This window comes from Ornithodoros turicata, chromosome 2 (genome assembly GCF_037126465.1).
Source record: "Ornithodoros turicata isolate Travis chromosome 2, ASM3712646v1, whole genome shotgun sequence".
Taxonomy (NCBI): Eukaryota; Metazoa; Arthropoda; class Arachnida; order Ixodida; family Argasidae; genus Ornithodoros; species Ornithodoros turicata.
In genome coordinates, this window is record NC_088202.1 from 121,792,066 (window position 1) to 121,810,989 (window position 18,924).

An 18,924-nucleotide genomic window follows, 5' to 3' on the forward strand; every position below is an offset into this window, starting at 1 on the left:
AAAAGATTTACTCTCCCAAAAATGGAACTGGATATGTTTACTCGAACGTCGTCTCCCCCAATCAACACACTTTGTTGGTAGAATGGAAAATTAACCTTGAATATTGCTACACAATGTAGAATGCAATGTAGAATGCGAACGTTGGTTCCACACTGACTTTACGTAGTCAATTCAGCACATCAATTGTTATGCGCGAATATAGAGTTCGTAGAATTCGATATATTGTTCGTAGATTTGTCGCACACAAATTAGCAGTAGATTGACATACGTGAAAACAGCGTCTATTACTATCATGGAAAATCACATAAGGACAGACGTCGAATGTACATAGTTGCTTTTGACTCATACCTTCAGCAAAACGCAAGTTCAAACAATGTGGATCTGCCGCATAGGCCGCTCAACAGCGCTTTACCAAGGTTGCTTTTGCGTGATCTGCTGCTGTTACTATTGCGGAAGATCATACCAAGAAAAGACTAATATGGTAGTGATGCCATATGTCGGAAACCAACAGCTAACGGGAAACCAGTAACTGCTCCACCCAGTCACGCAGACGCAGGCACTCTATAAAATTCAGAGAATCTTGAAGACTCCACCTACAATCAAATTCCACTCACTTCAAGGAAAAGAAAATTTGGGGCTTGGGACCCCTGTTTTCGCCGTCGACCGTCCCGACCCTCCACTTTCACCCCATCGTCTTCCCTTCCTCTCTGCCATCTGACTCCCCCGCCGCAGAAGGTGATTTTTTTTTTTTCGCCAGGCGCAGAGGAGATTAGAATAGAAATACAAATAACAAAAATGGAAACGTAGGTTGCACTGGTGCGACCAGCTGTTCCAGGACATTGACGTGTGAAAGCACTGAATTATTTAAAAGATTATTTCAGCACGTGTGCGTAAACGTATGCGTATACGTGCGGGCGCAGATGAGAGAACCACGTGATCCCATAGCTCGTTGCAGCGGATAATTTCAAAACGAGCAGTTGCTGCGAGGAATGAATGGACGGTACCATTGGTAGATTCTGGTCAAGTAGGTAACGTCATCAATGACGGCATTTTCGGCGGCGGCAGAAAACACGAAATTTGGCGGCGTTGTTTACGTGTCTTTGTTTGTCTGTGTTTACGTTCAGACAATGGTTCGGAGAGCGACGAGCGACTGAGGCTTGTTTCCGTTGTTTGCATGTTGTGTTTGCTTGTGTTTACATTCGGACAATGGTTCATAGAGCGACGAGGGACTGAGGCTCGATCTCGTTGTTTAAGTGTTGTGTTTACGCTTGGACAATGGTTCGGAGTGTGACCCTGGGTGAAGGAAATTATGCACATGTGTAGGGACTTTGAATTGTTTACTGAGTGCTTGCATTACGAGAAGTGATGCTGGACAGCGTTTGTGGACAGTGTGTGTGAGTGACTGACTGAGAGTCTTTGTCACTCATTGGTTTTATTGTAGATAGCCATTTGTGTTTTCCTAAGTGTTTTCCTGAGGCCGACAACGGCAAGCCCTATCGCCATCACCACCACCACCACCACCTAAGTGTAGTAGTCTACCTAGGCTCGCAGAGAGTCTCACGTTCTCGTCCCACGTTCGTCCTCATCATCTTCATCAGCTTCATCATCTTGCTCGTGCTCAGTCCACTACATTCCTCCCTTCAAGATGGGACGTATCGCGACGGAGGTTTGCGATTTCTTTTAGGGTACCGCGGCGGACTGGGAAGGTCCTGTTCTTGGGCTGGCTTCTCTGACATCGCTGTCGTTGTGTCGTTTCTGGCCAGGGCAATGGTTGAATCGACTTACTTTCTTTCTTTTATTGCTCACAAACAACGAAAAACAACATACAATGATAAACAGGACTGCGAGGGCAAGCACTGTGATGCAGTCCAGGCAGGAACACAATTCAAGGAAACACACTGGGCGAGGAGCACTGTCATGAGTACAGTTGGAAACTAGGATACATAAAAAAATACATAAAAAATACATTAAAAAATGCATTAACACATCCGAGTCGATGGGGAGAGTGAGGGAAGACAAAGACAGGAAAAACGACAATAACATGTTGCGATCTATTGAGATGAGCGGAAGTAGTATATAATACTGCGCTTAAAAGCGGTGGAGTTGGTAATTGTGCGCAAGTTTCGGGGCAGATTATTCCAGGTCTGGCTGCCAAAACATGCTAATGATAGCTAGCCATAATTAGAGACTTAGAGGATGCTGAGGTTAATCTGACTTTCAGATGGTCAGCATGTACTCTGCGTTGCCTGCCATCGGCTAGCTGTACTTCGTACATGGCTCTGCCAATCCTTGCGGTAACTGTTGCTTTTGTCCAGTGGCACTCCAGACAGCATCCCCAACACTAAAATCGCGTGCTTGTGATTTACGGTCATAATTTTGCTTCTGTCGGTTTCTCGCTCCCAGGAAACGTTGGTCCAAGCCAAGACGGAGGAGGTCGAGGGCGGAGCGTATTTGTCTTCCCATGAGAAGCATGGATGGCGTTTGCCCTGTAGTTGCGTGCGGTGTAATGCGATACTGCAGGAGAAACGACTGGATAGCCTCTTTCTTAGTACCTCCTCTCCGCAAAGCAGTCTTGAATGTCCGCACGAAATTTTACGCTTGACTATTAGATTTAAGATTGTACGGCGGAGTCAGGGTATGCTGAATACCATGCTGCTGTATCAATTCCTTGAACGTTGAACTCGTGAACTGGGGCCCGTTATCGGTGACGATTTGCTCGGGAAGTCCTTGCCGAACAAATATTTCTTGCAGCGTTGCTACGGTTGCAGAGGCAGTTGTGGACGGCATATACGCAACCTCGGGCCATTTACTGTAGGCGTCAATGACAATGAGGAAGTGATGGCCTCGAAACTCTGCAAAATCGCAGTGAATACGGCTCCACGCTGAGTTGGGAGGTTCTCATTTGTGCAGTGGCCCGGGCCGCTTCTGCTCGCTGAATTCTGCACACTGTTCACGGCCACGGCAGAGTGTCTCGATGTCCTTATCTACTTTAGGCCACCACACGTAGGATCTAGCAAGCATTTTCATATTGGTTTGTCCTGTGTGACCTAAATGTAAGACATCCAAGATCCTGGGCCGACCCTTGTGAGGAACTAACGTTCGCAAGCCCCAAACGATACAGCCGTTCAGCACCGTAAGTTCTGTTTGGTGGGCTGCGAAAGGTTCAGCATCCGACGGAACACGTGGGAGCCACGGCCACCCCTCCACAATGTAGCGGTATATCCGTGAAAACAGGGGTTTCTGGCTGTCTCTTTTGCAATGTCATCGGCGGAAACAGGGAAACCGATGGTGTTAAGATGTACCGCCATAATATCAACCAGATTGACGTCGTCTTGTATGGACTTTTCAAACTGAAGGTCTGGCCCCATTGATAGACGTGACAAACCATCAGTATTTCCAATTGCAGTGGAAGACTTGTACACAATGTTGTAGGAATAGTTCATGAGGATTAGGGCCCACCTCTGTAACCGATTGGCGGAGGTTACCGGAATACCTTTATAGGGACCAAAAATTGTTGTCAGCGGCTTGTGGTCCGTATGGAGGGTGAAATTGCTTCCCCACAAATACTCATGAAATTTCTTCACGCCGTAAATAATCGCTAATGCCTCTCGCTCAATCTGAGCGTATTTCTTCTCGGTAGGGGATCGAGAGTGTCTTCGAAGCGCGTGCAATCGGGCGCTCCTTTCCATCAATGTTGTGAAAAATGACTGCTCCCAGTCCCTCCGGCGATGCGTCAGTTGCGAGAAACAGTGGCTTCGATGTGTCGTAGTGGGCGAGTGACTCAGGCGCAGAAAGTTTACGTTTAACGATCTCCAAGGCTTCGACACATTCAGGTGACCATTTCCAGCGAGTATCCTTCCGGAGAAGCTCGTGAAACGGAGTACAGATATCTGCGAGCCCAGGTATGTACCGGTTGTAATGCTGAATCATGCCCAACAATGCTCGCAGTTCTGACACGTTAGTTGGTTCGGGCATATCCAGTATGGCAGAAATCTTTTTCGGTGAGGGTCGAAAACCATCCTTCGAGACGATCTGTCCTAAGTACACGACCTCGGTCTCGAAAAACGCGCACTTTTCTTTCTTTAGTGTGAAACCAAAGTCACTGAGGCGCTGGAACACTTTCTCGAGGTTGGACAGATGATGTTCAAACGTAGTGCCGATCACGATGATGTCGTCCAAATAACATGCTACGTAGTCCAACCCAGCTGTCACTTGCTCCATTACTCTTTGGAAAATAGCGGGTGCCGATGCTATACCAAAAGGCATCCTATGGAACTGGAATAGACCATTGTGCGTGTTGATGACGAGCACCTTCTTTGCATCATCGTCTAGCTCCATCTGCAGGTAAGCTTCGGAGAGATCAAGCTTTGAGAAAATAACGCCTCCATTTTGCTTGGGAAACAACTCCTCTGGACGAGGAAGAGGATATTGAGCGATGTCCAGCTGGGGATTCACTGTCACGCTGAAATCTCCGCAAACGCGTACAGCGACATTTGGTTTGGGTGCGACGACGATGGGTGTAGCCCAAGGAGAAGCTTCAACGGGCGACAGAACTCCATTATTGACTTTACGCTCCGAATCTCGCTCGACGGCAGTACGGATGGCGAAGGGTATAGGCAGTGCCTTGAAGAACTTGGGGTGACTGTCCGGCTTGAACTGAAGATGAACCTTCGTCTTAGTGCACCTCCCTAGACCATCTCGGAACACGCCTGGATGCTTCTTGAGCAATGTTTCAAGAGTTTTCCCTCGGTCTGTAACAGTGTTGGTGACACCCACGAACATCTTGTTCAGATCAATCGCCAGGGCAGAAATCCACGTTCTCCCTAATATATATTGACAGTGGGCGCTTCCGTGAAGATGGCTTCCAACAAAAAACCGATGATCCCACCCTTGTCGCCAATTTGTAGTAGTCTACCTATAGGCTTGCAGAGAGCTAGAGCCACAGAGAACATAACCGTTTATTTCTCGTCCCACATTCGTCTTCATCGTCTTCATAAGCTTCATCATCTTGCTCGTGCTAAGTCCAGTACACTAAGTGATCTGGAGTAGCCGGCTCTCGTAATGAGTGCCTATTTCTCCTTTTTTTTTCGTTTCTTATCAACTAAACTCAACTCAAGTGAAGCTGGAATTGTGGGAGAAGCGGTGTTGAATGAATATATGTGTCGAACGTCGTATGTCTTTGTGGTGGCACACCAGAATAGGAGCAGAAAAGACTCCAACGCCCATCCAATGGCACATACTGTCAAAAAACGCGCGAATAGGCCGCCGCGGAGTGTGACGCAGCTGTTTGTATGGGGTGTATACGAAATCCACTATTAACAATAAACCGCTTAAGCATAAAACCTTAAAGAATAAACCGCTTAAAAAAGTACACGGTTAAAAATAAATCTCCAAAAATAAACTGCTTAAAATCTCCGCTTAAAGACCACCGCTTAATAATCCACCATTAAAAATAAACTGTTTCAAACTCCCCCCTTTATCTAGCACGGAGGAGGACTGATTACACTCCGCGTTGGGTTAGATCAGGTTCTGTTAGGTCTGTTAGGTTATGTTAGTTTAGGCTAGTTTTCTCTTGTGAGGTTTGTTTGAGTCCCTTGCTTGCAGTTCACCATGCTTTGGGCGGGGCGGGCATAAGACTGAGAGGCGGCTTCACCTCACTTTCTTAAAGATATATTTTTAAGCGTAGGCTTTTGACGATTTATTAGTAACGGTGGATATTTACGCAGTCTATTTTTATTGTAGATTTATTTAAGCATATATTCTGGGCGTTTTATACTTACGCGTTTATCATTTGGAGTGTTTATTTTTAACAGTTTCAAATAGGCTACATCCGTTTATATCGGGAGACACCAAGTGGTCTCGCCTTTTTATGTCCCTTCGAAATGGTCACTGACTGAGGTGTGGGAATATTCGATTGATTACGAAATGGTGTCGCATTTGTTGCGAAAGCAGCACATGATTCAAGCATGATTTACGTAGCACACAAACATATATACTGGAAGACTCTCGACCACATGAGATATTACCTAAGAAAGAGCAGCAGTGGAGCTCTTCCTCGGTTCGGTTATATTAAACTCCAGCTGTCGACAGTATAAGAACACAAGGCATCTGAATCGTCTCCAGTGAGACGCGTTAGAAAAATATTTTTTCCTCAATATTTGAGTGCAGCCGCCACCCACAGTGCCGTCATTGATGACGTCACCCACTTGACCACTCACCACTAAGGCAATTGTATCACGAATGCGAAATTGCCTCTGGACTAGAATAAAAGCGCTCGATGTTGTGTGTGTCTGTGTTCGTCCTGGTTTTAGCGCTTTTACGTTATGGAGGACTAGAATATATGCGCTGTTACAAGAATGACATGATCAGGGTCGTGGACACGTCGTTTTAGGTTCCACGCGAAACATGACAGAGGACGACGCGTGACACCGGCCACTGCATAACCAAAGGGTCTATGACAGCGCTGATGCGGCCGAGTTGGTTACTAACACACACGACAACACGACATTACACACAACCACCTTCTAACAACTGCGCTTTATTTGGACAAAGTTGGTTAACCGAACGGTATAGAGGTGAAAGATTAAAAGTGAAAAGAGTGAAAGATTATGATAATTCGTATAATTCGCGTCTCTGCGTCGCATGGTCAGCTATGATCATGAGCAAGGGGTGAATTCGGTATATCATATTGTGGTCACCCCATGACTCTTTAACAAGTGCTGAAACCCCAGCACACAAACTAAACAGCCGTTTTAATAAGCGCCGTTTTACAATGCTACTATGTCAAATTAAGCTCGCATTCTAATTTCTTTATTTAGCTGTATTCGTACAAAATATAGGATTTCTGGTTATTCTGATTTTGAGCAGAAAAGCTTATTTAGGTAATGATATATGCACGGGGCGGAACGCGACGATGTGTCATTTAGAAAGGTATAAGGTAGCAATTAAGTAGCTTTATGCTTGTTACTGAATCATCTCTTTTTCATTCGTTTTCATTTCGGTCCATTCGTTCTTCGATGGCTACCACAGAGTAGCAAACAGGCAAAGAGACTGTGGCGGCCCGTGTGTGATGACGAGACGTGCCTCTGCTGCCACGCGCTACGGCACTGGCACGGCAGTTCTACCGGCACCGTCCTAGCGTGAGGCCACGACCACCTGCCCGCTGGGACATTCCATCATCGCCGGTCAGGACTCATGTAGAGGAACACCACCTCCTCTACATTTGGTGACCCGAACAACGAACACCATGTTCGGCATAATTCGGCCCAGTACCATCCCAAATTTCTGCAAGCCCACCTCCGAAACCATCTCCGAAGGTACGGTGCATCGTTCTACCGAGGAACCGCTAGGCGACGACGTCAATTCGCCGCGGCTGCACTCATCGCAACGCACGGCCGCGCAACACCATGGTTCTACCCAGCTCGCTCATCTACACAGCTCGCATCGCCATGGTCTCTCACTCTGCGTCACGTCGCCACATGCTTCGCGATGGCACTCCTCGGGCTTTCACAAGTGGCACCTTCACGAGCATCACGCTCCCATACCGGTCCCGGTACGCCGCTGGCGGCTGCATGGCCCCATCCTCATCGTCGTGCCATTCCCAAGAACCCTGCCCGCCTTTCCTTCCCACCAGGCTTCGATACAGAGTGCTGGCAGCCCATCCAATGGCGCTCAAGAGGCACCGGGACCAACGTTCCACCGGGGACCCGCACGGAGGTCACCGAGTTCTACTCCCGGTCTCCCCGTGCTTCGCGATGGTCCTCCCCGCCACTCTCCTTGGTGACAGTACGAGCTCACCGCTCATGAACCGATCGCGGTTCTGTCGCCCCATCCTGCATTACGTCCTGCCTACATGCCTATTCTGCTCTCCACTTCGGCCCGCCCTTGGAACCCTCCCGGCCAGCTCTTGTCCGCACCGTTCATCCCGCCACTTCTGTCCACTCAGCACAAGACGCAAGACCAGCCGTCCCTGTTCCACGTGTCGCCCGTCTTCCTCCTCTTCATGTATCGACGCGGACTCCAACCGCTATCTCAACACCGCTCCGCGTCTGAGGGGGGGAGTGATGTGGCGGCCCGTGTGTGATGACGAAGACGTGCCTCTGCTGCCACGCGCTACGGCGCTGGCACGACAGTTCTACCGGCACCGTCCTTGCGTGAGGCCACGACCACCTGCCCGTTGGGACATTCCATCATCGCCGGTCAGGACTCATGTAGAGGAACACCACCTCCTCTACAAGACAAACAGATGGTGCGAAGCGAAATATGGCGAGGTGACGCGCTCGGTCCTGCGTGGTCGCGGTCGAGACGCTCGCCCCGGTGAACTTTTGCGGTGCGCTCGCACCTTCTGTTTTGCAATCGTACCGTTTCCTTTTTTTGGGGGGAAGCAGAATGCGCTTGCGCAAATTCACCCTCCCCAACCACCAACCAACCATGGCGAGGTGACGATGAAGAAACACAGAAGCAGCGAGACAAGCGGGCCACGCGCGTCACCAAAGACTGGCAGTGCCCCCCCCTCCTCTTATTTGCAAAGGATCAGTGCATCACATGCGGTGAATGGGCCCATGGGATGGGAGAATGGGATCGATCGCAGGTTCGATCCCGGCGGAGGATGTTAGCAATGTGAGGGAGGTAAACTTTGTTTCCGGTACCGTGTGCCGGAGATTTCCGGTGCACGTTTAAAAAGACCAGGTGGTACGTCAGAATTATCGGCAGTCCTGCGGCACGTGCAGCATGTAGCCACACAAGAATAGGCATACTCACCTTACGTGTTAATCTACATTAATCTGCACCCAATTGCTGTATGGGCGTATCAGCATTGCATTGGGGATCAGGAAGTTCGCAATGGTTGCCTCCATTACAAGAACAAAGCTAACTTTGCTAAGCTGTCACTTTTGAATGTCACGGTACGTTTTTGTTTTTGCAATTAGGCTACTGGTTTTGTATTTCAGATTGGGAGCTCGAGACCCCTAAGAATCATCCAAAAAAAAACGACAGAACTACAACCAAATATTGACGTTCAATTGCAAATTTCTATCTGATCTTGTCCCACTTACCGTGTATTTAAGCACGTGGTTGCAGTACTGCTGCACCACGACTTTTCAGATAGATGTCGGCACAGTTGAACGTGAAGCCGGCACAGGTGGCACACAAGTCCACTGGCAAGTGTCCTCTCTCCATATGTAAATGTTGGTACACAGCCCCATAGAAATAGAACAACTGTAAGTAGAAAGAACAATGACATCATAGGAGGGAAAGCGAGAAGAAAGTAGGAAAAAGGGTGAACATAGCAATCATGACGCATTCCCTTTTTTTTTTCTCAACCCCTATAGCAGATCTCCATCACGTCGCAAGAAATACAAGGTGAAGCTTTGCAGACTGGTAGCCATCCGCCTCATGTTGTGTTACAATTTTTGGAAGGAGATACTGTGCTGTAGAAACGAAATAAAGAATCCCGCAGGATCTTGCCTCGTGCATTCGAATGAATGACCAATCCCAGTCAAAAGCCGTCATTTTTCGTGCGTCTGCTTTACGTTCACCTCAAAGTTGAGTTGAGTTAAACTGAGTTAATTAGCCAAAAATGGAGAAATAGGCACTCATTACGACAGCCGGCTACTCCAGATCACTTAGAAAAACAAAAATGCCTGACTACAATAAGAACAATGAGCGACAAAGACAGTCAGTCAGTCACACAACACTGTTCACACACACTGTCAGTGACACGGTGTCCACAAACTTACTCAGGCATGGCATGGCTGAAAGTTGTTCCCGCTAAGTTGGGTCCCAGCACGAGCTAGATTTCTGAAGGCTCTGCAAGATAACAAAAAAAGAAAAGAGAGAAAAAAAGGAGAGAAAAAAAAAAGATAAATGCCGCCATCAATCCGGACCAAATGTGCTCATGATTGCGGATTTTGCGTCTTTCTGGTGTGCGTTGGGCTCCATAAATAAAAGAATTACTAACAGCCGCACTACGGAACTGATAAATGCGCATTTGGAATATTCTGCAAAATGCAAGAGACAAGGCGCATAATCGAATAAGCCATCGTCGGTTGTCTTCGAATAAATAATAAATATATGCCCTCCCCATTCTCTGCTTCCACGTCGTCGCCCGCCGCAAATTGTGCGTCGTCCGCCACGAGTTTTCGGGCCGTGAGTTATACGAGCTTTGTGTCGTCTACGTCGCGTTTTGTCCTGTCAAGAAGTCTGTCTCCATCGTTATTGCATGGCGCGTAGACGTAGGCGGCGCGGTCTGTGTGCAGCGATATGAAATTGAAGCAGACACAGGAAGAATAGTAGCTTTGGAGACAGCGATTTAAATGCATGGGGTGCGATTTTGCTACACTTCTAGTTTTCTTTCTACGAGAGAATAGCCCTTGCAAAGAAATTGTAATAGAGATTCAGACAGATTGCTGTTAGCCCGCAGAGTTTGAGATGATTTAACCCCCATGTCGTATTTTTTTCGATGTGGTCGGAACATGCAACGATAGCGACATGTAAAGGAATAGTTAATCAGGAATAGGCCGTCGGGATAGATCCGTAAGGAAATTTTTTATGGAGAAATCATTAATAGAATGGTGAGGCTCTGCTTGAAGTAGCGGGAAATGGGAACATCGGTGTTTTTAGTCACATCAGATCAGTGTTAGCCTAATTCCGAAACATGTTTTCTTTTTGCGCATGTGTTTGGCAGTGGTTACGTTGAACGATATGGGATGGATAACATTGGAGAAGCTGCGGCCATGCTCTGCATTGATTCTAACGGCCAAAGTGGAATTCCTGATTGGGTGTCTGAATATGTTGCATTATTTCGTATCGAATAATTAGTGGCCTCCCTGCTGATGCAAAGAAGATAATGCGATAGCAATCGTTGAACTGCTAAGAAAATGCGGAAATAATTTTAAATTGCGGGTAATGGTTTGCAGATATGACTCAGATGTAGGAGCACAACTGCTGAATGCAACTGCTTCATCAACGGAATAACAAGGCCGGCGAACAACAGCTCTACTAAGTAGTGTAGTACTAGTAAGTGGTAGTGAACTACTATACATCCGTTATCTGGCGAGAAGCGACATTGAGATCAGAGCTCACCCTACCTCTTTGAGAGCTGCGCGCAGCATTTTTCGAATGACGAGTTCCCAGTCTGTGAAGAGCACGAGTGTAGAACACTGCAGAATACTGTATAGTGTAGAACACTATAGAATACTGCATACAATGTGCCGGTATTCTCCAAGGTAATTCCGTGCAAGGAGAAAAAGCTGAAAAGAAAAGACTACTTCACGTTTTTCACGCACGTCGTAAAGTCTGTTCAACTCTGCAGTTGCAACGCGTTCAAAATTCTGCACGCGTGATGCAAGAGCAATAAAACGCGCGCGAAACATCCACGCTCATTCCTCTGCTTGCTCATACCAGCAAAACATTCTGAACTGCAAAAACGTACTCTACCGCAATATGCAGAGTCTATTCCCACCACATGTATCAGCCTATGAAGGGGACACCGGAGATCTCTCGCTCTCATTTTCTGCTGTTAGTTCCAACTTCAGCTGTGGAGTAAACAACAAGAACTATTGAGACGGTGAGTGTTTACGGGTGCTGGTGAAAGTTTATGCAGCTTTTATGGTAGCGTCGAACTTCCTCGAAACGCATTTAATTCTCGTTCATCCGCGCGCGTGGCATGTAAAATGTCGGTTGTATGTGACGGTTCTGTGTAGATGTTGTGAGAGACCGTGAAACATGTAGTATTGAAATGTTAGTGTATTCAGCCGGCGCAAGAGGATGTGGCCATATGGGAAGCACTGGGTCTTCGAAACGACAAACGGGCGAAGTTATCTTTCTAGTAACACAAAACACGAGGGAAGGCCTAAACGATTGGTGGGCTAGGCATAATTTTACCAAGATTAATACGCGCACAGGCGCTGGTACGTGGTTATTCAAACTGCGATACTCTAATTCTAGGCTAGCTTGCTCAAGCTACCGCCCGTTCCAAAGGGTAAAGTCGCTGGATCCATCCATCCATTGCTACCTCCCCGCCTGCAGCTTGTCCGCAACATGTGTTGTCAATGTCTTTTTATTCTCACAGACAGTTCCGAGTGGAGTTTTACAGCGATAGTGTAAAGTGGACGTATAAAGGGGGGGGGGGGATTCTGGAGGCAGCGGAAGAGTGTCTAAAGCACGGTAGTCTGAAGCATCCCGTACAGCGCTTCCACCCGCTCCTCACAGAGGGCGCAACAATCGCACGGTGCAATGTCTGAGGTGGACCTAACAGTTATCGCTGTTGGTGAAATACCGCGAAGGATTAGCGTTAATTCTGCCATAATTTTTTGATTCAGTGTTGACGTCGCGATGCAACTGTGGCTATGAGCCGCGTACAGGTGTGGACAGATGAAGAGAGGACAGGGGGATAGCATGCGTACTGGGTCGCAAAATAATTGCCGAAAAGTCACCGTGGAGATCATCCACCACCTTAAACGGTTAGAGGTCACTTATCCGTCTGCCCAGCTATTCATTGTACACAGACATGTGGCACCATATCTCCTTCCCCTTCCCTTTCTTTGTACAGCAGTATGTTTAGTCGTGTATATGTCTATACTATATATACTTATGTGTGTCACCACTTCACTTTGTACCTGAGGAAGCGTAGACCTCCACGCGAAAACTTGTACAAATTAAACTTAAACAAAAATCTTCAGTGTCGGTTTCTGTATTTTGTTTATGTGATCTACAGGACTTGAATCCCTTCTTCGTATACGCTTCTATCCACCTACATAGAACACGCGTAAAGTTGGCTTCACCTGGTTGCATGCATGCGTTAGGTGAAGCCAACTCCTGGGAACAAGCTTAGGATCGTTTTTGCTCATAGTGTGTGCTTTGGAGTTCAACATAAAAATTGATTTCAATGTTCACCAAGCAGGATGGCAAAGAAAATCTACAAATGATGCTATGGAATGAACATGAAAGAAGATCTTTCATCGCTGTGGAGTGAAGCGCATTCATTCTTAGAAGCTTAAGAACGAATTTTGTCACAGATATGTCCCCACAACAAAAAACATTTCAATGTTTATTAAGCAGAGCGCAAATAACTCATCATGATGCTAAGCAGCGAAGTCCACTAGCTCTGCATGCGTTCGAAATAAAAAAAGTTGAGCAGGAAGAAGCACATGATCGAGAAAGCTTCGATAGTTGTTGCTGTGCAGAGAAAAACAATTTGAATGTTGATCGATCAAGAAACCCTGTAGATCAGTGAAGCTTAGCATCGTTTTTGTTTTAGACTGTGTTCGTTGCACTTTAACATAAGAAATTAATTAAATCAAGCAGAGTGGCAAAGCATAGTGATGCTATGCGGTGAAGCTCAAGAATGTTTCTCTCACTGATACTTCGACGCTCCAACGCTTATTAAACAAAGCGATCGAGTAAATCCACAGTGGTTGGTGCTATGCAGTGAAGCTTCACACGTATTCAATCTTAAAAAGAAGACTGAAACCAAGCTGAGTATGAAGAAACATAATTTCAGATTGCCTTCAGAGCTCTCCCAGAACATTCTGTGCGTGCACCACAAACATAGCCAGCGCATATTTCACGCAACACACCTCGCACGCGTTCCTTCTAAACAGAGCACTACTGAACAGTAAGAAGCACCTTTAGAAATAGAAGTTCAGCGTGATCACACAAAATGTGCAGTGCTCGTCGCATTATGAACAAGTTCATCTCAGAAACAATATGCTCACCTTAAAAGCATCACAGTTACAAATATGACGGATTTCACGTCACATAGATTCACAAACTTGTCACGCGACACCATGCAGCAATATCTGAAACACGAATTTCCGGCATCGCATAGACAGCTCACGGGATTTTCCATGTCCGCGCAATTTTTCACCTCACATGCCGTAGCTACACACACACACACACACACACACACACAAATGGAATGCATAATCTGCGGATGATCGCGACGCACGGGCCCAACACGCGCCGATATAGACACATCAAAATATCGCGCACCTTCCAGGTCATCACCATGTCGACAACAGGAGAGCTCAACTTACCGTGGTGAATGCCAGCCGCACATAAAACTAGATAGCCGGAACACAGGCGCATAATACCCCTCCCGGTCCGTGTCCCAACATGTTGGGGCCATCTGTTTTATATCAATGCTCGCTTGTTTCCGCATACTCCCATGGCTGTAAATCACGTTTTTCGAGTCATCGTGCTTTTGAGGATGAGCCCACTTCATGCCACAACATGTTCGAGCCATCTGTTTTATATCAAAGCTTCCGAAGTTTGGGGTTGTAACTCATGTTTTCCGAGTCATCGAGCTTACTGCCACTCGTATTAAAACGTATACCATAAGTAAACTGTTCTGCCTGATCAGACAACTATATGTGAAGAAAAAAATCCCTATACGAGCCCACGTTAAAGCAGACCACCTATTTTACATCATAGCCTGTTCATTTCCACATGCTGAAACAAGCTTTCTGTAACCAAAAACAAAGGGTTCACTTATGCAGTTTGGTTTCCAAGAAGGTCCAAATCAGTTATCAAAGTGCCCCAAACATGTGCGCGTGCTGCATATCACGGGCTGTTCCTGCGTGATTGAAAGTTTGTATAAACAAAATATGTCCCAACTATCCTACCGCAGTGCGCCACCACTATGCACGGTCTAAAAATAACCATCTTCAGGGGTGCTTTATATAAAAGTCACGATATATACGACTCATTTGAGTTCCTTGAAGCTACTTGTTCATACGACGGTCGACTCCGGGTCAAGCGCACAACGAGGAAGGTACGTCTTACTATTGTCTTTAAGGTGAGGAATGTTAGGTAAGAGTTGTTCTCATTTTCAGCTCATTCGGTGCGTGTAGAAACTTGCACTGAGAAGTAAGCAGGATATCTAATCTGTTTTCGAGAAGCTGGATAAACTAAAGAAACCCGGTGATGGGGACATTCAGAAACTGAGCATTGTTTCGGAGAATGAAAAGCTGGACGTGTTGGACTTACGCAAGGTGGACACTGTGTACGGGAGGCGGTATACGTGGAACTACTGAAGGAAAACGATAAACGCGTAAAGGTGTACCTACCCAGTAGTTTTAAGCGATTCACAGATGAAGAGTTGCAAGAAATGCGTGAATTACCAGATCTGAAACTAGAGAAGGAGAGACTCATGGATGGAGTCGCATCGCCCGAAATCATCTTTACTCCCGCGAAGAAAAAGTGACGCGTCCCAACGAGACCATCGAAAGTGTGCATGCCATATGTAATCATCAGTATAATAAAAATACATGTATTTCCTGTTTTAAGAGAAAAAATGCTGTGTTGTATGATTCGTAGTGACGGATAAGGGAGCTATATAGATAGGATGATACGATAGGAAGCAATATAGATAGAATTATATGATAGGGAGCTATATAGAAGGATTATAACACATATTTATTTATTTAGAATACTTCTGACATTAAAAATGTCATAGAAGGAGTGGCATACAAAGTAACAGGTAATACACTGAACAACTGAACAGTGACACTACATTGTTGTAGCTGCAATATGAATAGTAATGTTATAAACAGACTAAGATGTAGATCAACTAAGCGATGTATAGTTTGCGGAGAGCGATATAGAACAAAGGATACCAGGCTTTTTTAAATGCAATTTTATATCATATGCCAAACGTAGATTGTTCTGCTCGATCAAACAAGTCAGAGCATTATGGAAAGAAGAAACAGCTCCCCTTTATACAAATCACGGTGCGTGCATGCTAACCATATCATAGCTTGTTTCAGCGTGCTCAAACAAGTTCTGGCTTTTAGTAGAAATAATCTCCTGTAAAAGAAGTTTTTTACGGAGTTTTGGTTTCCCGGGAGTTCCAACGGGGTTATCGCACTGCTTATGGCATCCTACCCTTTATATGAGCACCTGTAGCTAACCCTCTCTGCATGGTACAACATGCGCTCATGTGCACGGGCCAACCAGTTTATGTCAGAGTTTAAAAATAGTCACATCGAGGCTTTATATAAAAGTTGCGATATATACACAACTCGTTCCAAATGTGCACTTCAAGAAGCTACTTGTGTGAGATTCCTGAGCAGACTCCAGAGGTTGTGAGGAAACTGAACTATTATTTGTTCTCATTTTGAATACATTCTGTGTGCCTGAGCACTGAAAAATGCAACTATTAATGCGTTTGACTTACGCGAGATCGCAACTATGGGGTGGGGTGAGGCGTGGGACTCCTCGCGGTAAATGACACGTATAATGGTGCAGATTTGTAGAAATTGTCGAATCTAACACTGGAGAGATTCAAGAATGGTAAGAGGTCCCCCGACATAATCTTCACGAAGAAAAGTGATGAGCAGCGACTTGACAACTGCAAAAGTGCGAAGGCCGGTAAATAAATACGCGTATTTGCAATTTTAAAATACAATGTGTCGTGTGAGATGGATCAGCTCGTATGCAAACGCATACCGGCAGATTTACAGCGCCTAAACAACTTTTTAAATGGACACGGAGAAGAGAGTGATTTTAGTGACATTTTGAGAGCTATTCCCGTGCGGAGTACTCATAAAATAAGACAGTTTGTGCGATACAAGTTGGAACTGTTGGAGCGATATAGAAACGGAGAACCCATCAACGAGACAATCATAAATGCCGGATTTTCCATCCCCGTGATGCGTGACTACTGGAAAAAGAACCACACGAGCTTGGACATGGAGGGAAAGGAACAAGTTGTCTCCACGTTAGAAGACGTCCTCGCTAAAGTGTTGTGAACAAAGGACACCATGTTTCTAAGCCACAAACAACATTTCCATCATCTTCATTGATTTTTAGCTGTGAGATTATTGGAAAACAGGGATACAATGCTTTTCAACCACAAATCATGAGTTTGCGTTCCCGCATGCATTTACTTACGGAATGAGTCGCACGAATATGTCCATTGTTCACAAAATATCAACTTGACTTGTGGGAAGCGTACGCCTTTTTTGTGACATAAAGTTCACACGAAATAAATTATGGAATGGAGCAACCACTATTTTTATGATACAAAACAAATCCCCCTCGCGAACGCGAAGAGACCAACTACGTGCGGTAAGCATATTGCCCCTTGGGTAGATAGAAGGTATCTAGTGACAGCGCGAAATCATCATTGTTTACGCACATTGAGTCAGTGATCATCCATAGATCTTTTATGCAAAAAAGTTTTTTTGCCGAAGCGTTGTACAGCTTCACTCAATAGTTTTTTGATGCAAATAAACGTTTATTTGCTGAAGCGTTGTACAGTTTCACACAATCCTTGGACAGATGAACCGGCCGCTCGCTTCGTAAATCATACAACAACATTGATTCCACCGACAGACCAGCATGCGTAGCAGAAGGAGAGCTTGAAGGATATCTACAGGTACGATGTCTTCGTAGCCCAACCTCTTCAGAACTACATCGAGATTACGCGATATTTTGATTAGAAATGAGACTCCTTGTTCTCGCTCGATTTCGTAGTACACGCGTAAGATCTTGTCGACGGATGCGTCTGAATCTTTTGTTGATGAAAGCTTCATATATATTCCTTCCGCACTTCCTGTTCAGGTACCGATTTGAAGAAGGTAGCTACAACATCGAGGACCATGTGTCCTACAGAAAATGTGTTTTTCATCAGTTCTGTGAACTGAGGGAAAGAAAAGAAATCGATTTACCCCTTCTGCTATCGAACACCATACCTTGTCGATGTGCTATCTCGAATGGTGTGCGGTGGGAGCTCGAACTGAATGGCACCTCGTGTTGCCTATTTATAGATATAGAGGGAGAGTATTTTCGCATCGCTTCCATCAGGCTTCGAAAGTACCTTCTTCCCCATACTTTGTTTTTGGGTTTCTTGATCGTTTTATCCATGTGTGGTTATAGATACGTGATGTCAACGTCCCAAGATGAGGAAAGTTAGGTAACAGTTGTTCTCATTTTCAGTTCATTCGGTATGTGTAGAAACTTGTATTGAGAAGTAAGCAATATATGTCATCGGTTTTCGAGAAGGTGGATAAACTGAAGAAACCCGGTGATGGGGACACTCAGAAAATGAACATTGTTCCGGAGAATGAAAAGCAGGACGTGTTCGACTTATGCATGGTGGACACTGTGTACGGGGAGGCGGTCATGGGATAGGGCAACCCCCACTGGCCATATTTTTTAGGCTACGATATAAAACAGATGGATAGCTAGGCGCATGCGCTTTGATGACCATATAAGAGCGTGCAGGAAGCACGGTGCTCGACTTGGATAGCTCAGAAGGTAACTGTTCTTGTCTATGCATAGTATGCAAAACCCTCACTATACATTGTTGGTAGCACGTGCACAGTGGGGTGATCGTTCGAAACTGTCTGTTCATGCATTCAAATTTTTTTGTGTGGGCAAAATAGCTTTATTTTACGTAAGGATTACATAGTTTCACCCGATCTTTGGGGGACAGCTATCCGCTTCGTACATGATACGACAGCATTCATTCCAGTGGTAAACTAAGACTGTAGCAGATGGAGAGCTTGAAGAATATCTATGCCCGAGATGTCTCTGTAGCCATATCTCTTTAGGACTACGTCGAGATCGCGTGATAACCTGGATAGATTCGCATCTCCTTGTTCTAGCGCAATTTCGTGGTATACTCGTAGGATCTCGTCCACAGCATCGTCTACCCTATCGATGGTGGTGAATCTTTTCCCGATGAAAGCTTCATAAAGCATCTGCGGTACTGCATCTTCCGGAATTCAACCGAAAAACGCCGTCAGAACATCGAGGACCGTTCGCCCTACTGAAAATAGTGCTTTTGATTAGACTTGCTCGGCGAGGATAAAATCGCAATACATTTTCTAATACGGCTGTCAAGTTGCATAGTGTGTGCCAGGTGAGTGGTGGGAGCTCAAGTGCAACACTACGCACACACTACACTACACCGACGGA

At 45.8% G+C, this 18,924-nt stretch overlaps 1 protein-coding gene across 1 annotated transcript; it reads right to left on the reverse strand.

The window, feature by feature from the left end:
• Positions 1 to 3,612: 3,612 nt before the first annotated feature.
• On the reverse strand, positions 3,613 to 4,782 carry LOC135385005 (uncharacterized protein K02A2.6-like). The gene has a single exon (XM_064614182.1). The coding sequence runs from the start codon at positions 4,780 to 4,782 to the stop codon at positions 3,613 to 3,615; it is 1,170 nt and encodes a 389-aa protein (XP_064470252.1).
• Positions 4,783 to 18,924: the final 14,142 nt, after the last annotated feature.